This window comes from Grus americana, chromosome 25 (genome assembly GCF_028858705.1).
Source record: "Grus americana isolate bGruAme1 chromosome 25, bGruAme1.mat, whole genome shotgun sequence".
NCBI lineage: Eukaryota > Metazoa > Chordata > Aves > Gruiformes > Gruidae > Grus > Grus americana.
Window position 1 is genome coordinate 2830665 of NC_072876.1, and position 20823 is coordinate 2851487.

The 20823-nt window shown below is 47.6% G+C and overlaps 2 protein-coding genes across 3 annotated transcripts; both read left to right on the top strand.

Moving 5' to 3' along the window:
• Positions 1–117: 117 nt before the first annotated feature.
• NRAS (NRAS proto-oncogene, GTPase) lies at positions 118–7198 on the top strand. Of its 2 annotated transcripts, none has more exons than XM_054804255.1 (5): positions 118–322; positions 910–1088; positions 1530–1689; positions 2203–2326; positions 3007–7198. In XM_054804255.1, the coding sequence occupies exons 1-4, from the start codon at positions 212–214 to the stop codon at positions 2320–2322; spliced, it is 570 nt and encodes a 189-aa protein (XP_054660230.1). In that variant the 5' UTR covers positions 118–211; the 3' UTR covers positions 2323–2326; positions 3007–7198. The 2 variants fall into 2 exon arrangements, with proteins under 2 accessions (XP_054660230.1, XP_054660229.1); XM_054804254.1 differs by lacking the exon at positions 3007–7198 and adding an exon at positions 2629–2994 and having other exon boundaries at positions 119–322.
• Positions 7199–10687: 3489 nt separating this feature from the next.
• On the top strand, positions 10688–20818 carry AMPD1 (adenosine monophosphate deaminase 1). Its single transcript, XM_054803847.1, has 15 exons — positions 10688–10747; positions 14007–14181; positions 14694–14859; positions 15987–16149; positions 16378–16597; positions 16857–16986; positions 17276–17470; positions 17711–17842; positions 17938–18101; positions 18235–18361; positions 18804–18967; positions 19371–19491; positions 19968–20141; positions 20329–20439; positions 20608–20818. Exons 1-15 carry the CDS (start codon positions 10726–10728, stop codon positions 20761–20763), a joined length of 2220 nt encoding a protein of 739 aa, XP_054659822.1. The 5' UTR covers positions 10688–10725; the 3' UTR covers positions 20764–20818.
• The last annotated feature ends 5 nt before the right edge of the window (positions 20819–20823 follow it).

Genomic DNA, 20823 nt, shown 5'->3' on the forward strand with positions numbered 1-20823 from the left:
CCGTCACGTGCCCGGAAGCGGCTGCGACGACGATGCAGGGAGACTTCCGGCGCTGGGCGATGACGCCGTGCCGGGGCCGGAAGCCGGAAGGCTCTCGGAAGGGTGTTCCGCGTTCGCGGGAGTGGCGGGCGGCGGCCGCGGCGGCGGGCAGGGGGCTGGCGGCGGGGAGGGGGGGCTGCGCCGCGCTCCGCCCGGGGCCGCGGGGAGGGCGATGACCGAGTACAAGCTGGTGGTGGTGGGAGCCGGCGGCGTGGGCAAGAGCGCGCTGACCATCCAGCTCATCCAGAACCACTTCGTGGACGAGTACGACCCCACCATTGAGGTGAGACCGGGCGGCCCGGGGCGCTCAGGGCCGAGCTCCTCACACGGGGGGAGCTGCGTGTGAATCGAGGCGGGAGGCTGCTCCCGGTTCGTTTATTTATTTATTCATTTGTGCTTAAAAAGCCAGATGCGAGTTCAGAGTGCGCAGGATAAGAAATTCCGGGAAAACTCAAAATTTCCCTGTCCGTTCTACGCCTCGCTTTGTGAAGCGGAGCGTAGGCAGCCGCAGTGGCAACAGAAACAGTCGCCACCGAGCTACGTAGATTGTAGATTCTACTCCTGATGTTGTAGTGATGGTATTTATAACATATAATTTTTTTTTTCTGTCTGCTAAATGAGGAATTTCTTACCAATAACAGATTTTTTTTAAAAAATTTTTTCAAGAAAGGTTAAGGAGCTTAGAGTAATATTTTAAATACTGATAGTTTTAGATACTGGTGTTATTTCATTGGGAGGGGCTAGAAAAGCTCCTCTGAATCATACTCTTCTTTTTTATCGTTATTTTTATTTTTCCTTAATAATGCCCAGAGCGGAAAGTAGTAGTACGATATTTTTCTCTAACCTAAAATTTGCTTGTGTATTTTGCAGGATTCGTATAGAAAGCAGGTTGTTATTGATGGAGAGACGTGCTTGTTAGACATTCTGGACACTGCGGGACAGGAAGAGTACAGTGCCATGCGTGATCAGTACATGAGAACCGGGGAAGGATTCCTCTGTGTTTTTGCCATTAACAACAGTAAATCCTTTGCTGATATTAACCTTTACAGGTATGAGCTGGGTCTTTGACGCAGGGAGGGAAGACTGGAAAAGGCATCAGACTCGGTGAAGGCTGAATAATAGACAAATATGAAGTCCTCCACTTTTTTCAGAAAGTTTTTCAAGCTTATCTGCTTGCTGTGTCTGTACGTCGTTAGTCAAGAGTGGGACAGTTTCGTGGGTTGTTATGTCAAATTGTATTTACAGCATAGAGAACATGATCTCCAAGAAAATGGGCGAGAAAAACACACATTAGAGTGGAGTTCTGCATGGATTAGAAGATGGAGTGTATGGAGTTATTAAACATCCTGCTGTAGGTTAGAACCCCTGAGGTCCTGTCCAGCTTTAATATATATGTATTTTTGTAGCACAAGGTTGTTTGGATACTGAACTAAAACAGTTTTTATATTTAGAAAATGGCTCCTAACTTTTTTTTATTTGTCTTTTTAAAGAGAACAGATCAAGAGAGTGAAAGATTCAGATGACGTGCCAATGGTGCTAGTTGGGAATAAGTGTGATTTGCCCACAAGAACAGTAGACACGAAACAGGCTCAAGAATTAGCAAAAAGCTATGGAATCCCCTTCATAGAGACATCTGCTAAAACAAGACAGGTAAGATGCTTCCATTCTTGGTCTGGCTTCTTCCTGTATGCTGAATACAGAGTGGTCTGACATTTTCCTGTGTACTTTTCTTCTTATCTACAGGAGTAAGCATTTTTTAATCCATTTGAAATTTTTAGCTTTTGATTTCTCCGCTCACTCTTAGCCTGAAAGCGTTCTGGTTTTATCACTGGGCTAGGTCAGGACACAAATCACTTTAGACTGTTACTGACTTTCAAGTAGCTCGTTTCCTGCATGGCACCGCTCTACAATTACAATTTGCCTTGTTTCTTTTAACGGTTGTTACCCTGGATGTTTGCCTCAGAGGAGGAGTTTAGAGCGTAAGTGGAAAGTTTTGGACATAAGTGCTAGTTTCTTCCTCCTATGAACTATGGGATAAGTTGGTTACTACTCTTCCTGTAGAAGTATGTCTTTCAAATATGTTAAGGGATCCTGGGATGGAAAGAACAGTGATCTCAAAAGCTTCAGGAAAGAAAATATTTTACCTGGATCATTTGCATTCAGGGTGTGGAAGACGCTTTTTACACACTGGTGAGAGAGATCCGGCAGTACCGGATGAAAAAGCTCAACAGCAATGAAGACGGGAATCAAGGCTGTATGGGATTGTCTTGCATTGTGATGTGATAAGGTAAGCTGTAATTGGAGTTTTTCGTTGGCTTCTTGTCTGTATGTCTTTCAGTTGTCGATAAGCGTGCCTTAGAAATACTAGCTGCTATGGGTGGGGTTTTTCCCTATTATACAACCCATTGATACCCAGAAATTTAGATCCTACAATTAATTACTTCTCCAAATTTTTAAATTTTTTTTTCTCCTCTATGTAAATAGTAAAGCTTATGAAATGGAAATTCTATTCACAGCAACCTTTTGGCTGTAGCCTGTGGATTTCCACTGAACTGATAATTGTGTGATTTTCTGTATCATTCTTGTCAGTGTCTCCTTCCTTTGGGAAACCATTTTGACTGTTTGGAGAATGTAACTTCTGTCTTGTACACAAGAAACACCTGAACTAGAAAGAGGAGCCTGCACAATTCTGCAGTCACCATTTGCTGATGATCGATTGACTTCTGTGCAGCTTATCTTGAGCTGTGTTCCTCTGGAATGCTGTTTGAAGATTAGCCAAATAAAATAAAGCGAGTCATGAAATTTCTGAATTCCCCAACTGAGTGAAATTCTTTTCAACAGCTACCTAAAAGCAGTTACCCATCACTGTAAGAACAGGTAGACCAGTTCAGGACTTGGACGACACTAGAGGTGCACATCCATCCCAAAGTTGGACAGCAGCTAATGAGCGATGCCTTTCTGTTGCAGATGCCAAGAATACGTGGTTCAGATGCAGCTGCTGGACGAGTCTCGATGCTACTGTATTGCGTCTCATGCTGATGCCCTGCAGTATTTTGGTGCCAGTGGCCAGAATCTTGGTACCAGTTAATTAGCACAAGGTCCTTTTCTGTGCTCCATCTGAAGAGAAACATCTATGGCGTCTACCTCCTTGCTCAGCTAACAGAGCAGTCACATCTCTTGATGCACTGGGATTCTTTTCTCACTGTGTTATCTGGGTTTGTTCAAGAAGAAAACCAGTCACAAGAAAAGTGAACTATAGAGACTAAATGCTGTGAAAAAGATGACACTTTACCTCTAGAGTAAAAGCTAGAAGTGATGTTTGTCCCCTTTCTATTGGATTCTGATTTGCAGTGCTGTCAGAGGAGTGGCACTAATCATTGCTCGGCAGGTAATGTCAGAAATGGTTTTGTCACCATGAACGCTTCTGTCTCGTATCAGATTGGTATCTGCTCTCAGTGCACCCGTACAGCGTATTTGCAACATCTCCTTTGTGCCAGGAGTACCACTTAACTGATCCTTCATTTTCTGTAATAAAAAGGAGATATCTTTCCTAAATTAAGTGCCTGTTTGCTAAGAAGATTTGAAGTTGTCCCCTGTTCCTTGGGTTGAGGAAAACCCCAAGGATTGGAATTTCTTGGGAGCCCATTGTCATATGCAGGCAAGTCTTGTGTGGGTCATCTCTTTGCCTGACAGGATACTAAACCAGGAATTTGTAGGCTGGAAGATTGAGCAGGCACTTGTAAGACTCTTGAACTAGGGAGGGGGACATACTGCATCTGTTTAATTTTACTTTCTTTGTAAGTGGAACTGTTTATATCCTATATTGTTTTTCTGCAGCATTCAGATCTCTTCCAAGTTGGACCAAATTAGTCAGCTGTTCATTTTTAACATTAACTGCCAACATTTCTGGGCAGCTTCTCAATAGTTAATCTAGCGACTGGAGGTCAGTTAGTTTGGACAGCTGTTATTCAGCTCTGTCTGTAACTTGCAAATTCTTTTATTCTGAATTATTTTCTTACCACCAGACTGTAAACGTAGTCTCTTCAAAATGTCTCTGTAACATGTAGTTGGAGAGTCTTCTTGTCAGGGAAGGAGTGCGGGATTTCAGGTTGACTGGATTTGGTGCAGTGGTTATCATGGACTTCGTATGTCCAGACTGAGGGGAAAAGGCAACAAGCTATACCAGAAAACTGAGCTAGCTTCTGATTGCAGCATCCTTGCAAAATGAGGAAGGAAGTGAGTTCAGTGATGACTATGCAGAAGCCGTGTGATACGGTGATGGGAATTCTGGGCTTGTTCTAACAGCCTCGTAGTACGAGAGAATTACTGCAGAAGCTGTGTGAGCTCTTCCTAGAACAAAACATTGTCACCTCATATAATTGGGACATACAAACGTGGTCACTGTTGCAAAACCTACCAGTGTTCCTCGGAATGCTGTGTCCTTCCCTAATTCTTGTGCTGCTGATACTGGATCCTGTTCTGTGTGGTCAGACAGTGTATCCCGCAGCAAAGCCGAGTTCCCAGTTGCTACCTGATGGAAGAGTAAGGACCCTTCAGCCAACAGAGGGAGCGTTCAGTCAGGCTGCCGAACCAGGGTGAGCAGAGAAATTGCTAGAGGCTTAATTTCAGTTTGTTGGTGTCAGATTCATACATCTTAATTTGGAGTTCTCAATTTCAAATGGAAATTAGAAATCAGTAAATACTGAGAGAAAAAATTGTTCCTTTTAATATTGCTTCCTTCACTACTTACATTCTTAATTCTCTTCTTGGAACGCAGAGGATCAATCTGTATCACATTTTCTTTACCCGTGATAATCCTTATAAGTACTGTTTGCAATTTATCTTACCCTTGACTGATTTGACACTGATAAGAATTAAAAATACAATATGTTTACATCAAACGTTATTTTCCAGCTGCATAGGCAGTGGTGGGCAGCATTATGGATAGCATTGGCTGTGACTTGACTTGAGTTCGTTTGAAGATGATCTCATGCCTGCAAGTTAAACGTGCCAGTTACCATCACTGCAAGCTGTCGTGCCTGTAATCAGCAAGCAGTGTTTTTCTTTTGTTTGGTGCAAGAAGAGAAGTTATTTCTGAAAGCATTATTTGAGCACTGTGTCAAGGAGATGACTGACTGCTTCTAAAGAGGTGTGACACGCTGTTGTCCGCTTAATACAAGTACACATGGAAAATTACAGCTTTTGGGATACACATCTGGTCACGCCGACTCAGCATTTTGGAAAGACAGCAGCATGGGGTTTGCAATATGTTTAAACGGTGCGATCTCGTCATCTGGGTCCATGTATGTTTTTTGATTATTTGGGAAACTTGGGAGTTTTTTTCCTGGCAAGCAGGATTGCAGAGTTCAGAGCGTGACTGCCTGCTGCCCGTGGCCAAGGGAAACCTTTTGCAGCTGGCATCTGATGTTTGAAGGCTGTGTGGTCAAATATGGAAAATTATTTGTTTTGGATGGAGGTTCATCATGATAATTCTCTACATTGCATGGCATGTTCTAGTTGTCATTAAAAATGTACTAGCTTTAACTCCAAAAGTTGTGAATTCTCAGAATTGTATGGGAACTGGTAAATGCATCTACTTTTTCTTTGGTGTTCCCTTTCTCTTGGGATATATAAAAATCTTAAAGGGAAGAAGACCTGGTAAGGACAGGTCAGTATGTGTTTCACCTTTGGAACCTTAGAGGAGGATATACTCAGAGATGAACTACACAGGTGGTACTCCCATCTGCATTATTTTAGTTTCAAATCTAGTGAGTGATAGAAAATCAGGGTGTTGTACTAGTCGTGAATATGAAGTAAATGGTTGTACTTTGTTTCCCGCTGTCTATATATGAGAACCCTGATTTTGGTGGCAACTGAGAGAACTGTGGGAGGACAAAAACCCAAGAACTTTTGGGAAAGTTATTTAGAAGATAAGCACAGAAGTTTTTGCACAAGGAAAAGGTGGGTTTGTAGATTTATGTTACTGTTATTTAGAACTAACAGCACAACACCGTGTTAGTGCCAAGCTAACTTTACTGTCCTGACTGAGAAGAACAGACATAAACAACTTTGAGGTAAAACATTAAAAAAGGGTAAAGCTCTTGTTTAAAATTTACAAATGCCAGTAACTGAAAGAAAAGTTTCTGTTATTATGGACTGAGAACAGCTGTTTAACGAGGTAGTATAACTCTGTGGCTTGTTACCGTCAGTGTCCCCGCTCAATGGTCTTGTTCAAACTACGGTGCTCAAATTTTGTTCTTACCGTCATCAGTAGGACTTTGGATAGTAATCATGATAATTTTTAGTACAGTTCAATGACTTAGAATTTGATTTCAAGCAACTTCAGTCTGTGGAGGGAGGGAAGGGGAGCAGTGGAAGTTCAAACTACATTCTGATCCTCTATGTGGTCCTTCGTTGCTCCTCAGGCCTTCAGTGAGTGTTTGTGTATAACCTCCAGGACGGTAGGGAACTGTTGGGATCTGGACTTCTTATCCAAGGGCTAATTTGTTGTTACTTTGTATAATTATTTGCTTTCAATAATGCATCTCTTTTGGTTTGAATTGAAGTAAATTATTTTGCTTCTTAAATAACTTTTTTAAAGAATAAACTTTGAATTCTTGGGTTGTTTCTTTTGTGGTAGTGATCTGGGCATGGGATCCACAACTGGGCTTACCACGATGCGATCTGCTTTCTCTCTGGGATCTAGATTTACTGAAATTGTCGCTTCTGTAATGCGGTGTGAACACCTGTATCGTGTACATTCACTATAGCACAAATAAGCAGTGAGAGTGGCTTTGAGACATTCCATGGGCTTGTTCCAGAGTCCAATTTTAATGACTTCACCAATCTGTGCCATGTCATGCACCTTGCATTAGTGTTGAGTCTCTATATTTGCAGTGGGGGCCTTCATAATATTTTTGCTGACTTTGCCCTTTGAAAGGATGCTTGCTAAGTCAAAAAAAAAAGGGGGGGAAGGGAAACCACTTGGTATTCCAAGAGTGAAATCGGCTATAAAGTTATTGCTGTGTCCAAATCATGCTCTCTCTTAGGCTTTTAAGTTGCTTAATTCGGTCTTCTAAAACACTTCCCTGTTGGCTTTCCCCTGCAGTAATGCAAATTGTGTTGGATCACACAGTGAGTGTTGTGCTTTAAGTGTGTTTCTCCTAAGACATTGTGTCAGACCTCCGGGGCCCGGAGTCCAATCTGTTTTCTGTGCAAGGAACTAAAGAATAGACTCCTAGTAACAGAGGAGTTCACAATACCACAGTGCAGCTATTGTAGAGCACTTTTGAGATTTAAATAAATGTAGACTTGCACTGTAAGCTTGGGATTTTCAGCTTCCTTTCTGTGTATTGGCTAATTTTGGCACGATCAACAGTGTTGGGATGTAGAGACACTGCAGGGCAGGATGGAGGTGCTACCTCCTTTCGCTGTGGTGTCCTCCAGCCTGTGTGTCAGAAATCGGAGTTGTGAAAAATGGATGTTCAGACTAGACTCTGCTGGACCTGATTTTTCCTTAGCAGTGGGTCTCCTATTTGTCTTCACTGCGGAGTATTCCAGCCATTTTTACCATCTTCGGTATGACAGAAATTGAAGCTCAGCTATGAGGTTATTTGATATTTCCATAAATAAAGGTGAGTGGGATTAGAACAGTCACCTTGCGCTTGACTTTTGTCTCTGTCTAACCAGAGTGGGCGTACCTAGCCAGTTGTGAGAACTAACCCCAGATGATACCAGTTTGCGTGGAAAAGTTGTTGCATATCCTGGCACAGGGCTGCAGTCAGAGGAAAAGTAACTCACAGTAAAGCAACAGGTGCTGCCCTGCATAGATTAAAGCTCATCGTGTGCTAAGAGGATGGAGTTGAAGGAGCTTAGATAAAGTTTGCCTTTGAAAGGCACTTCCATTGCCAGAAAGATCCCCTTCCCTTGATGTGAAGAGCGTTGTTCCACGCTGGGTATAAAACTCCCTGCGCTGTGTAGCTGCAGTCGTTGCTGCCGCTTCCAAAAGGAGAGATTCAGAATATGAGTACAGATGGGTGCTTAAAAGCTTTTTCTTGGCTTATTAGGGAAGCTTTCCTCCAGTACAATTGCTATCTGTAACAATCCGTTCTTAGAAACTAGTTCACACCTTACAGACTTGCTGACTTTTGTTGCATTCTGGAACAGAGGGTGATTTAAACGGCCCTAGAGGAATCTGTGTAGGGAATCACTAAGACCGATGTGGGGAGAGAAGAACTTGCTGAGGCTCTTCTTAATGCGAGGTGATGTTGGTCAAAGGCGCAGCACATTGAGGAGCGTCCCTGTGAATTTCCACATTACCCCCTCTCTGTTAATACTTTTCTTCTTTGCAAATTGAAACCATTTTCTAGCAAAACTTGCCCCTAGGCTTCTGTTTGGAGAGCTACCCCTGTGATACGGCTGCTCTGCTGGGCAAACTAGAGGAAGATCCTGCTAAATACCCTAAGCTGGCAAATTTCTGGCACGTTTGGCCATTTTTCCTTTGACTAGACCTAGGTGGAATGAGGGCAGCTTAGAGATAAAAGTGTGGGGCTTTAGAGCTGCTCTGAAGCCTCTGGGTACAAATCACTCACTTTCCAGCTGAAAAAGAGTGGGAAGATGGCTTGTTGGTACTCAAGACTTCAGTTTAAAGAGGCTGTAGATCTAACTTTAGCACAGCATACCCAAGCTTTACTCGTATTTCTACCATGAACCCAACTAAGTTGACCCTGCAATTTAAAAAGCTAGGAGATCAAGAGACCTCTCGAGGAAGATGACCTCTGCATCCTAAAGGTTATTTTTGGTTTCAGATGTGAATCCCGAGATCTTGATATATCCCGAAAGGTTAGGGGCAGATATAGTCCCTGTGGGAGAGCAAACAAGCAGGAGCCAATTTTTATTGACCTTAAATAGTTAAACAGTAACATGGTGTGGGGACTCACAAACTGGGGAGTGAGTAAGAACAAGAATAATTCAGGAACTGAAGACTGCCATCAGCATGAGAGAGGAGACCAGGTATTACAGCTCAAGACACTATCAGCATCCCAGCTTTGCCCTATTGGCTGCACCTCTGCATGTTGGGGGGAAATCGATTTATATTCTTGGGGGATACCTGGGAAGCAGGGCTAAAACTCCCCGAATTCTGGATAATTTCTTAATTGTAAGGCAGCATGTTTGAGTTGTGCACCTCAGATAGGGATCTTTCAAAGAGAGTTTCTGGATGCTCTGGAAATTCTCTCAGTTGGAGATGCTGCACCAGGTCTCAGCTCATCTGACTTCACTCACTAGTTGTGCCACAAGCTTCTGTGCATCTATGGACAAAATCTACAACTTGGTATTTCTAGCTCTCTATCTTGTGCAAGTAACTCACTTATTCCAGCCGCCTTCTGGGAGAAGGCCTTTTCCTAGCTGTTCCTACAAAATAGAGCACAACGCCCTTACATGCGCGTATAATTCCAAACAACGTTTCTTTTCCAGGGGTGCAGATTTTCTGTTTCTTTTAATGATATGACCAAAGTCACCTTTTAAATCAGCAGCAAGACTGACTACAGCCTGAATGCTTTGCTTGACTTGTCCTGATTTCGGTGCAATTTCTCAACTCCATCAAGAAGTGAAGTATTAAACAAACAGGAAAAGACTGTTTCAAATCAAAACTATTGTATCCTCCTGACCTGCTCAGGCTTACCGCTTCCCACCAGGAAGCTGAGTCAGAAGCTCAGAGCTACCCTGACAACATGCAGGGCACTACAAATTCTGGCCATTTTCTTCAGATGGGAGCTGTTCTCCAACTTCATGTGAGAGATCTGAAGTAGGTTTGAGGAGACCCTAAAGGACTTGGTGCCTGTATGCTAGAAAGAAGCTACTTAACACAGGCCGGGAGGTACTTCCCAAACTGATACCCTGCTCTGCCGGATCCAAACCACCGTGTGTAGCTGAAGGGAGGAGTTTCTTGGATCGTACTAAGTGCTGGTCTCTGTAAGATATGCCTTGGTTATGGCTCACCACATACAGAACTGAATATCACCTTACTATGACGATACAAAGTTTTATAAAGGAAATTCCTGAAAAGCTCAGGAATAAAATAATAGCTCCTCGCACTTTCCTTTTGTTTGTTTGATTCAGCTGGGAAGATGCGAGGACGTCTGTGCAACTCCTGTTGCTAAAATCCAGTCTTCCAAGTAGACCCCTCTCTGAGGAAATATCTTTGAATAGGACACGGGTTGGTGAGAGCGCATCATTTGTACCTATCCACAGGTCCTGTTCTGGTGAACACATCAGCCCTGTGCCCTAGGGATTTCCTTTCAAGCATTGGTTCAGCACAGAAGACATCAGTTTTAGTCTGTCTTAAAAGACTGGCTTCCATAGTCCACTTTAGAAAGGTGGAACTGTCCTGGGAAGTAGCAATCCGGTCAGACAACAGGTGAAACTACTAAATGTAAAATCAAAGCCTAACTTTAAAAAAAAAAAAGTTAAATTTGAGCCCTGGTTTCACCTGTTTCAGTGCAAGTGCTTGTGGTTGCACTTTAAATAGTCTTATAGCTGACCTCCCTTCTCCTTTTAGAGTGGGAGAGTCTAATTACAGGGAAGGGAAAGGAGTAAAATTAGTGTTAGGCTGTTGTGCAGTCAGTCAGCTACTTGTGCTCTGTTACAGTAGGGTGTTACTTGAGGCTCTGCAAGCTTCCTGCAAAGATGTCACGGGTGAGAATTCCAGGTAGGTCTGAAAGCAAGTAGTGAGACAAGGAGCCACAGGGCAGGCTCGTTAGCCCGCAGCCCCTGAGATCTTGATGGTGTGGTATCTTTGCAGTCCAGGGGACCTCGCTGGGGGCTTTGGGTGTTTTTCTTCCTGCTTGGAGACATTTTTGGTTAGTGCAGCAAAGAAATAGCATTATTGTTTAAATCTTGCTCTGTGCTCGTACTGAAGAAAAATAGCGTTCCTCCTGCAGCGTAATGTATCCTGTAAGCGTATCCTGTAATGATACCGTTAAATCACTGCGAAAGGGGGCAGAGGGATTTCAGGAGTCTCTGGTCAACCTGGCGAAGCTCAGATGTGGGGTGCTGCTGTCCCAAGGGGATAGGGAACCAAAGCTGGGCAGCAGGAGTAGGACCAGCCAGGCTTTGCAGAACAGTACAGCGAGAGATGTGACTGCCATTACAGAGCCCTGAAGAATATCAGCACCAAACAGTTCTGCTAAGAGCACATTTAGAATTGCAGTGCTGTGTGGTATGATAGATGCTGTCCTAGTACGTGAAGCTAGTATTAAAGCTTGGCTCTGCAACATCAGTGGGAGTTTATTGACCTTCATGAATGTAATTTTCAGCTGCTAAAGAGATGAAAGGTCAAACTAGGCATTTCTGGGGCGCTCAGTTTGCAAATGAGTAAGTGAAGTACAAATGCCAGGAGAGTACGTTCTGCAGGCTGGACTTTGGGAGAGCTGGTGACTTGTGATGCAAGAGCTCTGGTCTGAATTTTCTGGGTCAGATGGAAAGGGCATGAGTTGCACCCCCAGAATGTTGATGCCACACTCTACGACCAGGACTGAAGATCTGTGGATCTGCAGTGTCTCAGCTGCCTGATCCTGTTAGTGAATAAGTGGAGATGTGACCATAGGCAGCAGGAGGATGAAACTTGGCATCTGTGAAATGACCATCCATCCTGATCTTCACAAAGGATGGCGAGTCATGGACAAAAAAATCGCAAAGCAGCCTTGGTGCTCTGAGTCACTAAAATATTTGCTTTCTCGTTCAGGCGGAATGCTGTTCTGCCCTCTTAAGTTGTTCCTATGCTCTTCTGCATCACTGCACCTGGACACAGGAGTAGGGAGAGACCTTCCAAGATAGCTCAGTCTTGTTAGATGACTAGGTATACGTTAGTTGCTCGTAGTGTTGACTGAGGTGATCTAGGTTCTGGAAAAGGCTGTTCTCCTTGGACAGCGGCAGGGAAACCCAGAGACTGCTGTAAGGCAGAGAAGCTCTGCCAAAGACCCGCGGGTTGGATGGCTTCTGCAACGTGGTTCATTTATGCACACACCACCGAGGCTGTATCGTGGAACACTCAACACTGAACTTACATCTTTATCTTGTACAAAGTGACAAGTACTGTTCTTTTCTTTTGTAAGTGGAAGGCTTTGGCTAAATTTGTACTTTACTAATCCCTTTTTAATCACTGATGTGATGATTAGGCAGAAAGGCTTAGATTTTGAAGGGCTGATCGCATCTGTTTTTATCTTGTTTCTGTTTTATCTCAAACAGCAGAAGACAAAGGTGAGTATTGCCAGGCTTTTTACACGCTGCGCAGTGTCACTGCCTAGACATGATCACTGGAAACAAACAGCAGTTACATGATCATGGTGATCTTTCAGCAGTTCACAAAGATGCTATTTCTCAGCAGTGCCAGCTGTGCCCCTCACTGTTCTGTGGAACGGTTCCAGCTTTTTTGTCCTTTGATATATGAAGCTGCTGTTTGTTAAATTTTGTCCTACTGCCCCTGAGCTCCTGCTTGGGAGATAATTTTTTTTTTAGTGGAGTTCTTTCCTCTGTGGCAGGAAGTGAGACATTTTGCAATTTCCTTTACACCTATTCATACCTTTGTTGTTTATTTGAGGTTGTGGGGGTTTTCCCTTTTTTTTTTTTTTTTTTTTAACAGAGATCGAGGCAAAAGTAACTTCTTTTGAATGCATCCTGCTCCTAGTGGATTTGATCCATGAGGGGACAGATCCAATGCTTCATCTCCTTTATTCAGGCTGAAATCCACAGTACAGTATCCCTGCCCTCTTCTTCCTACCTCATGTTTGAAAGCAGAAAACATTTCTTGCTGAGACACTTGTCATCCCAGAGTCACTAACAGCGGGCAATAATGGGATAGTGCAAAAAACTGCATTTTTGTCTTCTAAGAAGCAGGTTGGGGCCTATTGATACGGCAGCTTTACAACAGCAAGCAACTTTTGTTATGGAAATCCTGGTTTTGTGACATTGCACTGCTGAGAAGTGGATCTAGTGACAGAATTTCGCCACGTATTTGTAGCTCAGCACGAGCCCTTTCGCCTTCCCATGTAACAGCAGGGAAAGGAAGCCCCTGTATGTATCTCTGGTAGATCTGGCACACTTCTGCCACGCATGTCAGTCTCTTCTGCTTTGGTCCTCATCTGCTGACCATGCCCTGTCTGACATGTCGACAGTGTGGTCCATCTTTCAGCATCGACCCTCACTACGCTTCATGCTGAGCTGCCAGCAAAACCTGCTCGATTAGTGTCCATATGCTGCTATGCAAATGTGAACTTCTGGGAGATGTTGCCAGAAGAGCCCTTGGGTTCTTGTTTTATGGCATTTTGTTGGCAACGGAAGGGCTTTTAGCAACCTTCTTCTTCCTACTCCATAGAACTCCAGCCAACCTTGTGTCAATGGCGACTTTCATGGGGCCATCTTAGCTGGCACCTTTGCAGCATGCTGCACGTGATGGGCTGAGGGGGGTCTACTCCACACGATGGTTCCCTGGTTAGGAGCTCTTCAGCTGCACGGCGATGGTGGGAGCTAAGTGCTTGGGCTGCCAGCTCTGTCCATCTCCATCTATACCTCTGTCTTCATCCTGACTGGGTGCCTTGTGGGTCTTGGGCTTTGTAGAGCTGTAAGGGCTCTGCCAATCTTCCCCTCTTCCCCCCAGTGCATGCTCTTGTAAGTGCCCTTCCCAAGGACTTGGTTCTTTCTGGGCCTTTTTGCGCTGCTCTTGGACTGTGGGCTGTATTTACCTTCTCTGGTGTGCTGGGGGTGTCTAGGTAGGGTTCCAGCCCACTATGGGTGGCCCAGGCTCTGTAAGCTTTGGAGGTTGCTGAGAGTCTTGCAGGCAGCATGGAAGTGTATGTGTCATAAGGAAATGGCAGCTGAGCATTAAGCTGACTGCAAGAGGCACCTGCCTGTTAGGGTGGCTGGGAACCAGATTTCCGTGTGACCCTGCACTCTGCTCCTTCTCCTTGCAGAGATGGATGAGGCAATGCGCTCCTTCGCAGAGAAGGTCTTTGCCTCTGAGGTGAAAGATGAGGAGATCAGGCAAGAGATCTCTCCTTTTGATGTGGAAGAGATCTGCCCCATCTCACGCCAGGAAATGAGAGCGCACATGATGCTTCAGGAGAGCTCTACCACAACAGAAAAGCGGTGAGCAACAACCAGAGCAGCTGGGGAAAGGAGGGGAGCATTGTCTGCATACCCCCAGCTAGAGCTGGAAGAAAGCAGGGGGAACATAAATCAAGGCCTGTGAAAACAGCTCACCACACCCAAAATGGAATAAATCCTTGGTAATCCCAGAGCATCTGTCAGGTACTTCAGGGTGTCCTCTCCAACTGTTCCTGCTGTTGGACAGAAAGACGCCCTTGGCCTGTTCCCTGGGCGTCAGCACTGCAATGGCCACAGAGCTGTTGGAGAGGGAGACTTGAAGACCTTCCTCTGGAAAGGTGCGGCTTCCAAAGTCCACACTTGAAAGTCTGTGGCTACTTTGTGTGCTGCGGCCTCTGCTCTCGGCACTGTCTGTTTAAGGTTCTCAGAAAGCACCAGTGAGACGATTCGTGTTGTGCACAGTTGGAACATGGCTGTGGGAAGTGCTCCTGACCCTGCACCTGCGTGTGGCCATGGGGTCGGGGCTGTTCGCCTGACGCTTTCCTCCCTGGCAGGAAGAAGCGCCTGCTCCGCCTGAAGACAATTGCATTGGCAGTCCCGGTGGCTCAGAAGTCTATAACCAGACTGTCCACTATTGATGAGGTCATCTCTACCTCCCCCCTGTACCAGGCCGTGCCTGACTTCCAGCGGGTACAGATCACAGGGGATTACGCCTCTGGGGTAGGTGATTGCAGGCTATACCCTTCCCTGTGCTCACTACCACCTCATCTCGTCCCTGCCTGTCCCTCAGCAGTGCCCAGTGTCACGGGAGTCTGTACCAGGTGCCGTGGGGATAGTCTTGTCTTCCAGCTCAGTCTGTGTCTCATGAGCATGTGATGGTGCCCTGCTGCATCCCTGGAGGATCTGGAGCTGAATTCCTTAGCAGGAGCCTGTGGGGTGCTGCGTGCTTCCCATGGGATTCTTCAGACAGGGCAGAGGGGACGGCATGGCAGGGTAGGCTGTGCTCATTCTGTCGCAGCCTGCTCCTGCTTGCACACGGCTAGATCTGCCTGAGATCTATGCACATGTCACGGAATCCCAGAATGGCCAAGGCTGGCAGGGACCTCTGGAGGTCGTCTGGTCCAACCCCCCTGCTCAAGCAGGGTCACCTACAGCCATTTGACCAGGACTGCCATCACATCCTGTGCTAATTCATCTTTCCCCTCCTCCTCTCCTCCTCAGCCTCCTATTACGTTTGTGTTGCTTCTGAGATAACTGCTGACAGGTTGCTCCCTCCTGGGCTGAGCAGGTTGCTCAGCTCGGAGTTGTGTAGCAGGGGAGCAATTAGGGGAAGCTGAAAGTCCCTCCACACACAGGCACATTCCTTCTGCCATGACTGTAGCTAGCTGCAACTGCTGCATGGTATTCTCCCATGCTGCTCCAGTCTGACCTCTCTTGACTGCCCAAAACACTTGTCTGTGCAGTAAATCAAAAATTCTTGACACATTGGGTCAGTGTATGCTGTTGGTCCTGCTTCAGTTTCAGCCTGGGCTCTAAAAATAGCTTTTAGTGTTTTGCCCAGGCCTGGCTTCCATTTCAGTGCCAGCTACAGTTTGAAGGGAGGACTGTAAGAGGGCATGACAGCTGGAATTCATTGGTTCTGGTGTGAGGAGCTTCCCTGGGCCATGTCTAGGACTTTGCCTATCATCTCTTCTTTCCCCTGCTCAGGCAGAGCAGTGGGAGGGAGGAGATGGTGTGTATCTTGCCGTGAACAAAGTTGTCCTCTGCACAACTTGGTGCACCAGGGTATCTCTCAGGCAGCTAGGTTCCCAGTTGTGTGGTTGCATTCAGCATCAGCGCTCTTGCAGGTGACAGTCGAAGATTTTGAAGTTGTCTGCAAAGGTCTGTACCGTGCCCTGTGCATCCGGGAGAAGTACATGCAGCAGTCCGTGCAGCGGTTCCCCAGGACCCCATCTCAGTACCTGCGTACTATCGAAGGCGAGGTCTGGAGGGCGAGTGATGCTGGCCCAGGTACATCTAAGCACCTGGAGGGTTTTCCTCTCTGGCTTCACCGTGGGTGAGCAGGGGTCAGAAAAAGGTTGTAGAAGTGCTCCACAGGGGAGTCACCTGCCCAGGCCTCCCCTGCAGTGTCACAGTGGCGGTCCTGTGCCTGCCCTCTGCCTGGGCTGGAGGAGCATGGCAGGCTTCTGGGGTTTTGGCTGGCAGCCTGTGCCTCACTGTGTTCTCCCTTTGGTCCAGTGTTCACCCCGCCAGTGAAGGATGGACAGGATCCCTTTGAAAGTGGGAACCTGGATGAGGACCTGGGATACCACGTCCAGATGAAGGATGGGGTGGTTTACATCTATGGAGACAAGGCAGCGGTTGGCAGAAATGAGCCGAAGGACTTGCCCTACCCCAGCCTTGAGCACTTTGTTGATGACATGAACTTCCTCCTGGCCCTGATTGCACAGGGACCTGTGTAAGTGCACAGCCCAGCACTGCTGGGTGCAGCTGAACAGGTCCTGCCTTGGCAGGCTGAGAGAGGTCAGGGCAGAGACAGGGTTGCCCCCTCCTCTTCCAGGGAAGGGGGAGGAACCCACTGAAGACATCCCTGCAGCTTGCTGGCTACCAAAGTGTCCTCGGCCCTTGTCGGCTGTTTTGGTCAGGGTCTTAAGCAAAGTCAGCATTCAGGGATTGGAGAAATGCCCAGTCACTGTTCTGCCCTTTGCTTTCCCTAGTAAGACCTACGCTCATCGGCGCCTGAAGTTCCTCTCATCCAAGTTCCAAGTGCATCAAATGCTAAATGAGATGGAGGAGATGAAAGAGCTGAAGAACAATCCCCACCGGGACTTCTACAACTGCCGTAAGGTAAATGGCAAGGCTTACAGCCCTAGTGGCTCTGAAGACGAGCTGTCTTGGTGCCTTCCCCTCCCTGAGAACTGGATATTAGAGTCAAGGTCTGTGGCACCTACATTGCTCCTGCTAATGGGATGGGGCTGACTGGGCTGCTCTTGGCCTAGGCCTATTGTGTTCATCTGCTGGGCTTAGCCGTGCTCCCCACACAACTTGGGCTCACCTATGGGGTTTGTTGTCCTCCCTGCGATGGTACCTGAGCATCCCAACCTGAAGCTAGACAGCTGTGCCTCTGGTTTCTCAGGTGGACACACACATCCATGCTGCAGCCTGCATGAACCAGAAGCATCTTCTGCGTTTCATCAAGAAATCATACCGTGTGGATGCTGACCGTGTAGTTTATGATGCCAAGGGCAAACAGCTCACCCTCAAACAGCTTTTCCAGCAGCTCAATCTGCACCCCTATGACCTGACAGTGGATTCTCTGGATGTCCATGCTGTAAGTGGTAGGACATTTACTCTAAGACTGCTCTTGGGTCACTCTCATCCACCCCTGTAGGCGTGGCTCCTCCCCTCCCTGTGTACCCGTGACATGTTTGTTGTGCATCGTAGTGTTTGTGGCAGGATGTAGCAGCTCCTGGCTTTCCCATCTGGCTTGTTTGGATCAGTCCCTGCTGGGCTGGTGTGCTTGGAGCCAGTGTGTGCGTGCAGTATTTGCCCCCGATCCTCTCCACTCTAGGGGCGGCAGACATTTCAGCGCTTTGACAAGTTCAATGACAAGTACAACCCTGTGGGTGCCAGCGAGCTGCGTGACCTCTATCTGAAGACAGAGAACGCTATCAATGGCGAGTACTTTGCTACCATCATCAAGGTGAGAATACAGGGGAGGAGACAGCAGTTAAGCTGTGGTGCTGCTGTGCTCGAGGGCTGGAGGGTCCCCATGCAACTGTCTGTTCCGGTTTGCAGGAGGTTGGCTCTGATCTGGAGGATGCCAAGTACCAGCACGCGGAGCCTCGCCTCTCAATCTATGGGCGATCAGCTGAGGAGTGGCCCAAGCTAGCCAGCTGGTTCAACAAACATCGGGTCTATTCCCCCAACATGAAGTGGATGATCCAAGTACCCAGGATTTAGTATGTGCTGTGGGTCTGAGAGAACACCGTGCCTTACAGTGCACTATACTTCATTTGTCATCCTGAAGGGATTGTAGGCACAGTGGGCCATGTTGTTCCTCTGCTAGTAGCTAATCCCTGCCTCTGTCCACAGTGATGTGTTCAGGTCTAAGAATTTCCTCCCACACTTTGGGAAGATGCTGGAGAATATCTTTGTTCCTGTGTTTGAGGCAACTGTCAATCCCCAAGCCCACAAAGAGCTGAGTGTCTTTCTACGCCACGTGAGTGTCACCTGATGATGTCAGGGAGCGGCGAGCACTTACATTCCTGTTTGTGCAACAAGAAACAGGGTATTGGCACCGACAAGGAAAATGTAATCAGTCGGCTTGTGGCCCTACTGCCACGTTCTGGGAAAGCGTGCGTGTGTCCACAAGTGCTGGGAGGGGTCAGACTCCCTGAGCTGGCGGCTGTGAGAAATGCTGCCCACTCACCTCCTGGAGAAGTGGTTTGGTGTGAGCTTTATTTCTGGCCCTTGGTAGAGCTCGAGGGTTTGTGAGGGGCAAGGGCTGAAAGCTTGCTCCTGACTCTGCTCTTGGTTGGGGCAGGGGTATGGGCTACAGCTGGGCGATGGCAAGCTGCAGTGGGGCAGGCTGAGCCAGCCGACCTGGGCGTGATGAGGTGGGGGACTTTGAGATGCAGCTTTTTTGTTACCTTGCCAAGCAGATCACCGGCTTCGACAGCGTGGATGATGAATCCAAGCATAGTGGACACATGTTCTGCACTAAAAGCCCAAAGCCAGAGCAGTGGACTTCTGAGAAGAACCCATCCTACACCTACTATGTATACTATATGTATGCCAACATCCTGGTGCTTAACAACCTACGCAGGTGAGGCCCAGGATCTGCTAAGGGACCTGTGATGGGCTGGCAGAAGGGGGGCTGCCTCATGAGTTGTCTCAGCTCTTTGATTGTTGGTGTGGAAGAAGCGGGGCCATCCTTGCTCTGCCACCACTGTAGTTTGGAGCTTTATGTCCCAGAGCAATTTCCAAACACTCCTTGGTAGGAAGTGGGGTGGGGTGAAGATGGACTGGGGTGAAAACTTTGGGATTGCAGAGATGTATCTATTGCATGTACAGAGGAGAAAAGCACCAGTAATGTACTCCTAGGTCAAGCTGGATTCTTGGGGACACACTGGTAGGGGCAGAGCTGGACCTGAAGTCAGGGAACCTGGCATTGCATGCTACCTAACCCTGCTGCTTGCCTCCTCTGAGTCCTCCTTCCATGTGCCTAGGCAGCGTGGTATGAACACGTTCCTCTTCCGTCCGCACTGTGGGGAAGCCGGGGCCATCACACATCTGCTTGCAGCCTTCATGACAGCAGATAATATCTCCCATGGCCTCAACCTCAAGAAGGTAAGTGGAGTAGTCTGCCACAGAGCAGCACAGGCATAGCAGAGGAGGAGAACATGTTCACAGCTGACCTCCACTGTAGCTGAGAGTTAATTGTGCCTCTGCTTTAGACTGACACAGATAGCCTGGCTTCAGGCAGATGTTACGTGAGTCTCTAGGTTTCTCCAGGCATGTTCGGGGATGTAGCTGAGAAACGTATTCAGGTTTCAGGGGTTCAGCCTCACAGACCTATCACTGGATATGTCAGTTACCATTGGAGCCAGCTGAGTTCTGAAATCAGACAGGTTTGGACTCACTTGGCCTCTCGTGCTCCATGTGGGCCCTGGAAGATTGCTAGCTTGCCTATCTTTCTTGCACACACAAGCTCTGTGCACCAGATTTCCTGGCTGGGGCACTGGGCTGATCTGAGGAGTGACCCTGGAGAGATGGAGGGTGCAGCAACTTTATCACTAATCTGGCAACTCTGCTCATCTTTGCAGAGCCCGGTGTTGCAGTATCTGTACTTCCTTGCCCAAATTCCCATTGCTATGTCCCCACTCAGCAACAACAGCCTCTTCCTGGAGTATGCAAAGAATCCATTGCCTGACTTCCACCAGAAGGGCCTCATGGTGTCCCTTTCTACAGATGACCCCATGCAGTTTCATTACACCAAGGTACAGCGTGAGCTCATCACCTCCTACTGTCTGAGTGCAGGGGCTGGGGGGAGGCCCTCGTTTTTCAGGGAAGCCTGCAGCATTTGCAGAGGGTCCAGCGTGCTGGGCCATCTCTGGGACAGCCCTTGCAGCAGGACGGGCTCAGCCGGCAGAAGCTGCTGCCCTCTAACACAGCCTGTGGCTGCAGGAGCCCCTGATGGAGGAGTACGCCATCGCTGCCCAGGTCTTCAAGCTCAGCACCTGCGACATGTGTGAAATCGCCCGAAACAGCGTCCTGCAGTGTGGCCTGTCCCATGAGGTCGGTGTCCTGCCTGCCCCAGAAAGGGGAGCAGGACAGCAGCTCTGCCCGCGCACTCAGCGCAGGGCTTCTCCCCGCGGCCCGAGGGAGCCGGGCAGCAGCCGGCGTTTCCCTCAGGTGTTGCCAGCAGGGACCTGAGCTCCGTACCGCCGTCCTTGTCCCTGGCAGGAGAAAGTCAAGTTCCTGGGTGAAAACTACCAGGAAGAGGGGCCCCAAGGCAACGACATCCGGAAGACAAACGTGGCTCAGATCCGCATGGCCTATCGCTACGAGACCTGGTGCTACGAGCTCAACCTCATTGCCGAGGGCCTGAAAAACGACTAGGCGCTCGGACGGACTTCTGCGCTTCGGGGCCTGCGGCCGGAGGCGGGAGCCGGGCCGGGC

Coding starts and splice junctions, on each gene's coding strand:
- AMPD1 (XM_054803847.1), top strand. CDS start 10,726: ATGTCACGGGTGAGAATTCCAG. Junction 16,987..17,275: donor ACTTCTACAACTGCCGTAAG/GTAAATGGCAAG, acceptor CTGGTTTCTCAG/GTGGACACACACATCCATGC. Junction 18,362..18,803: donor TGAGTGTCTTTCTACGCCAC/GTGAGTGTCACC, acceptor CTTGCCAAGCAG/ATCACCGGCTTCGACAGCGT.
- NRAS (XM_054804255.1), top strand. CDS start 212: ATGACCGAGTACAAGCTGGTGGTGGTGGGAGCCGGCGGCGTGGGCAAG. Junction 323..909: donor AGTACGACCCCACCATTGAG/GTGAGACCGGGC, acceptor TGTATTTTGCAG/GATTCGTATAGAAAGCAGGT. Junction 1,690..2,202: donor CATCTGCTAAAACAAGACAG/GTAAGATGCTTC, acceptor ATTTGCATTCAG/GGTGTGGAAGACGCTTTTTA.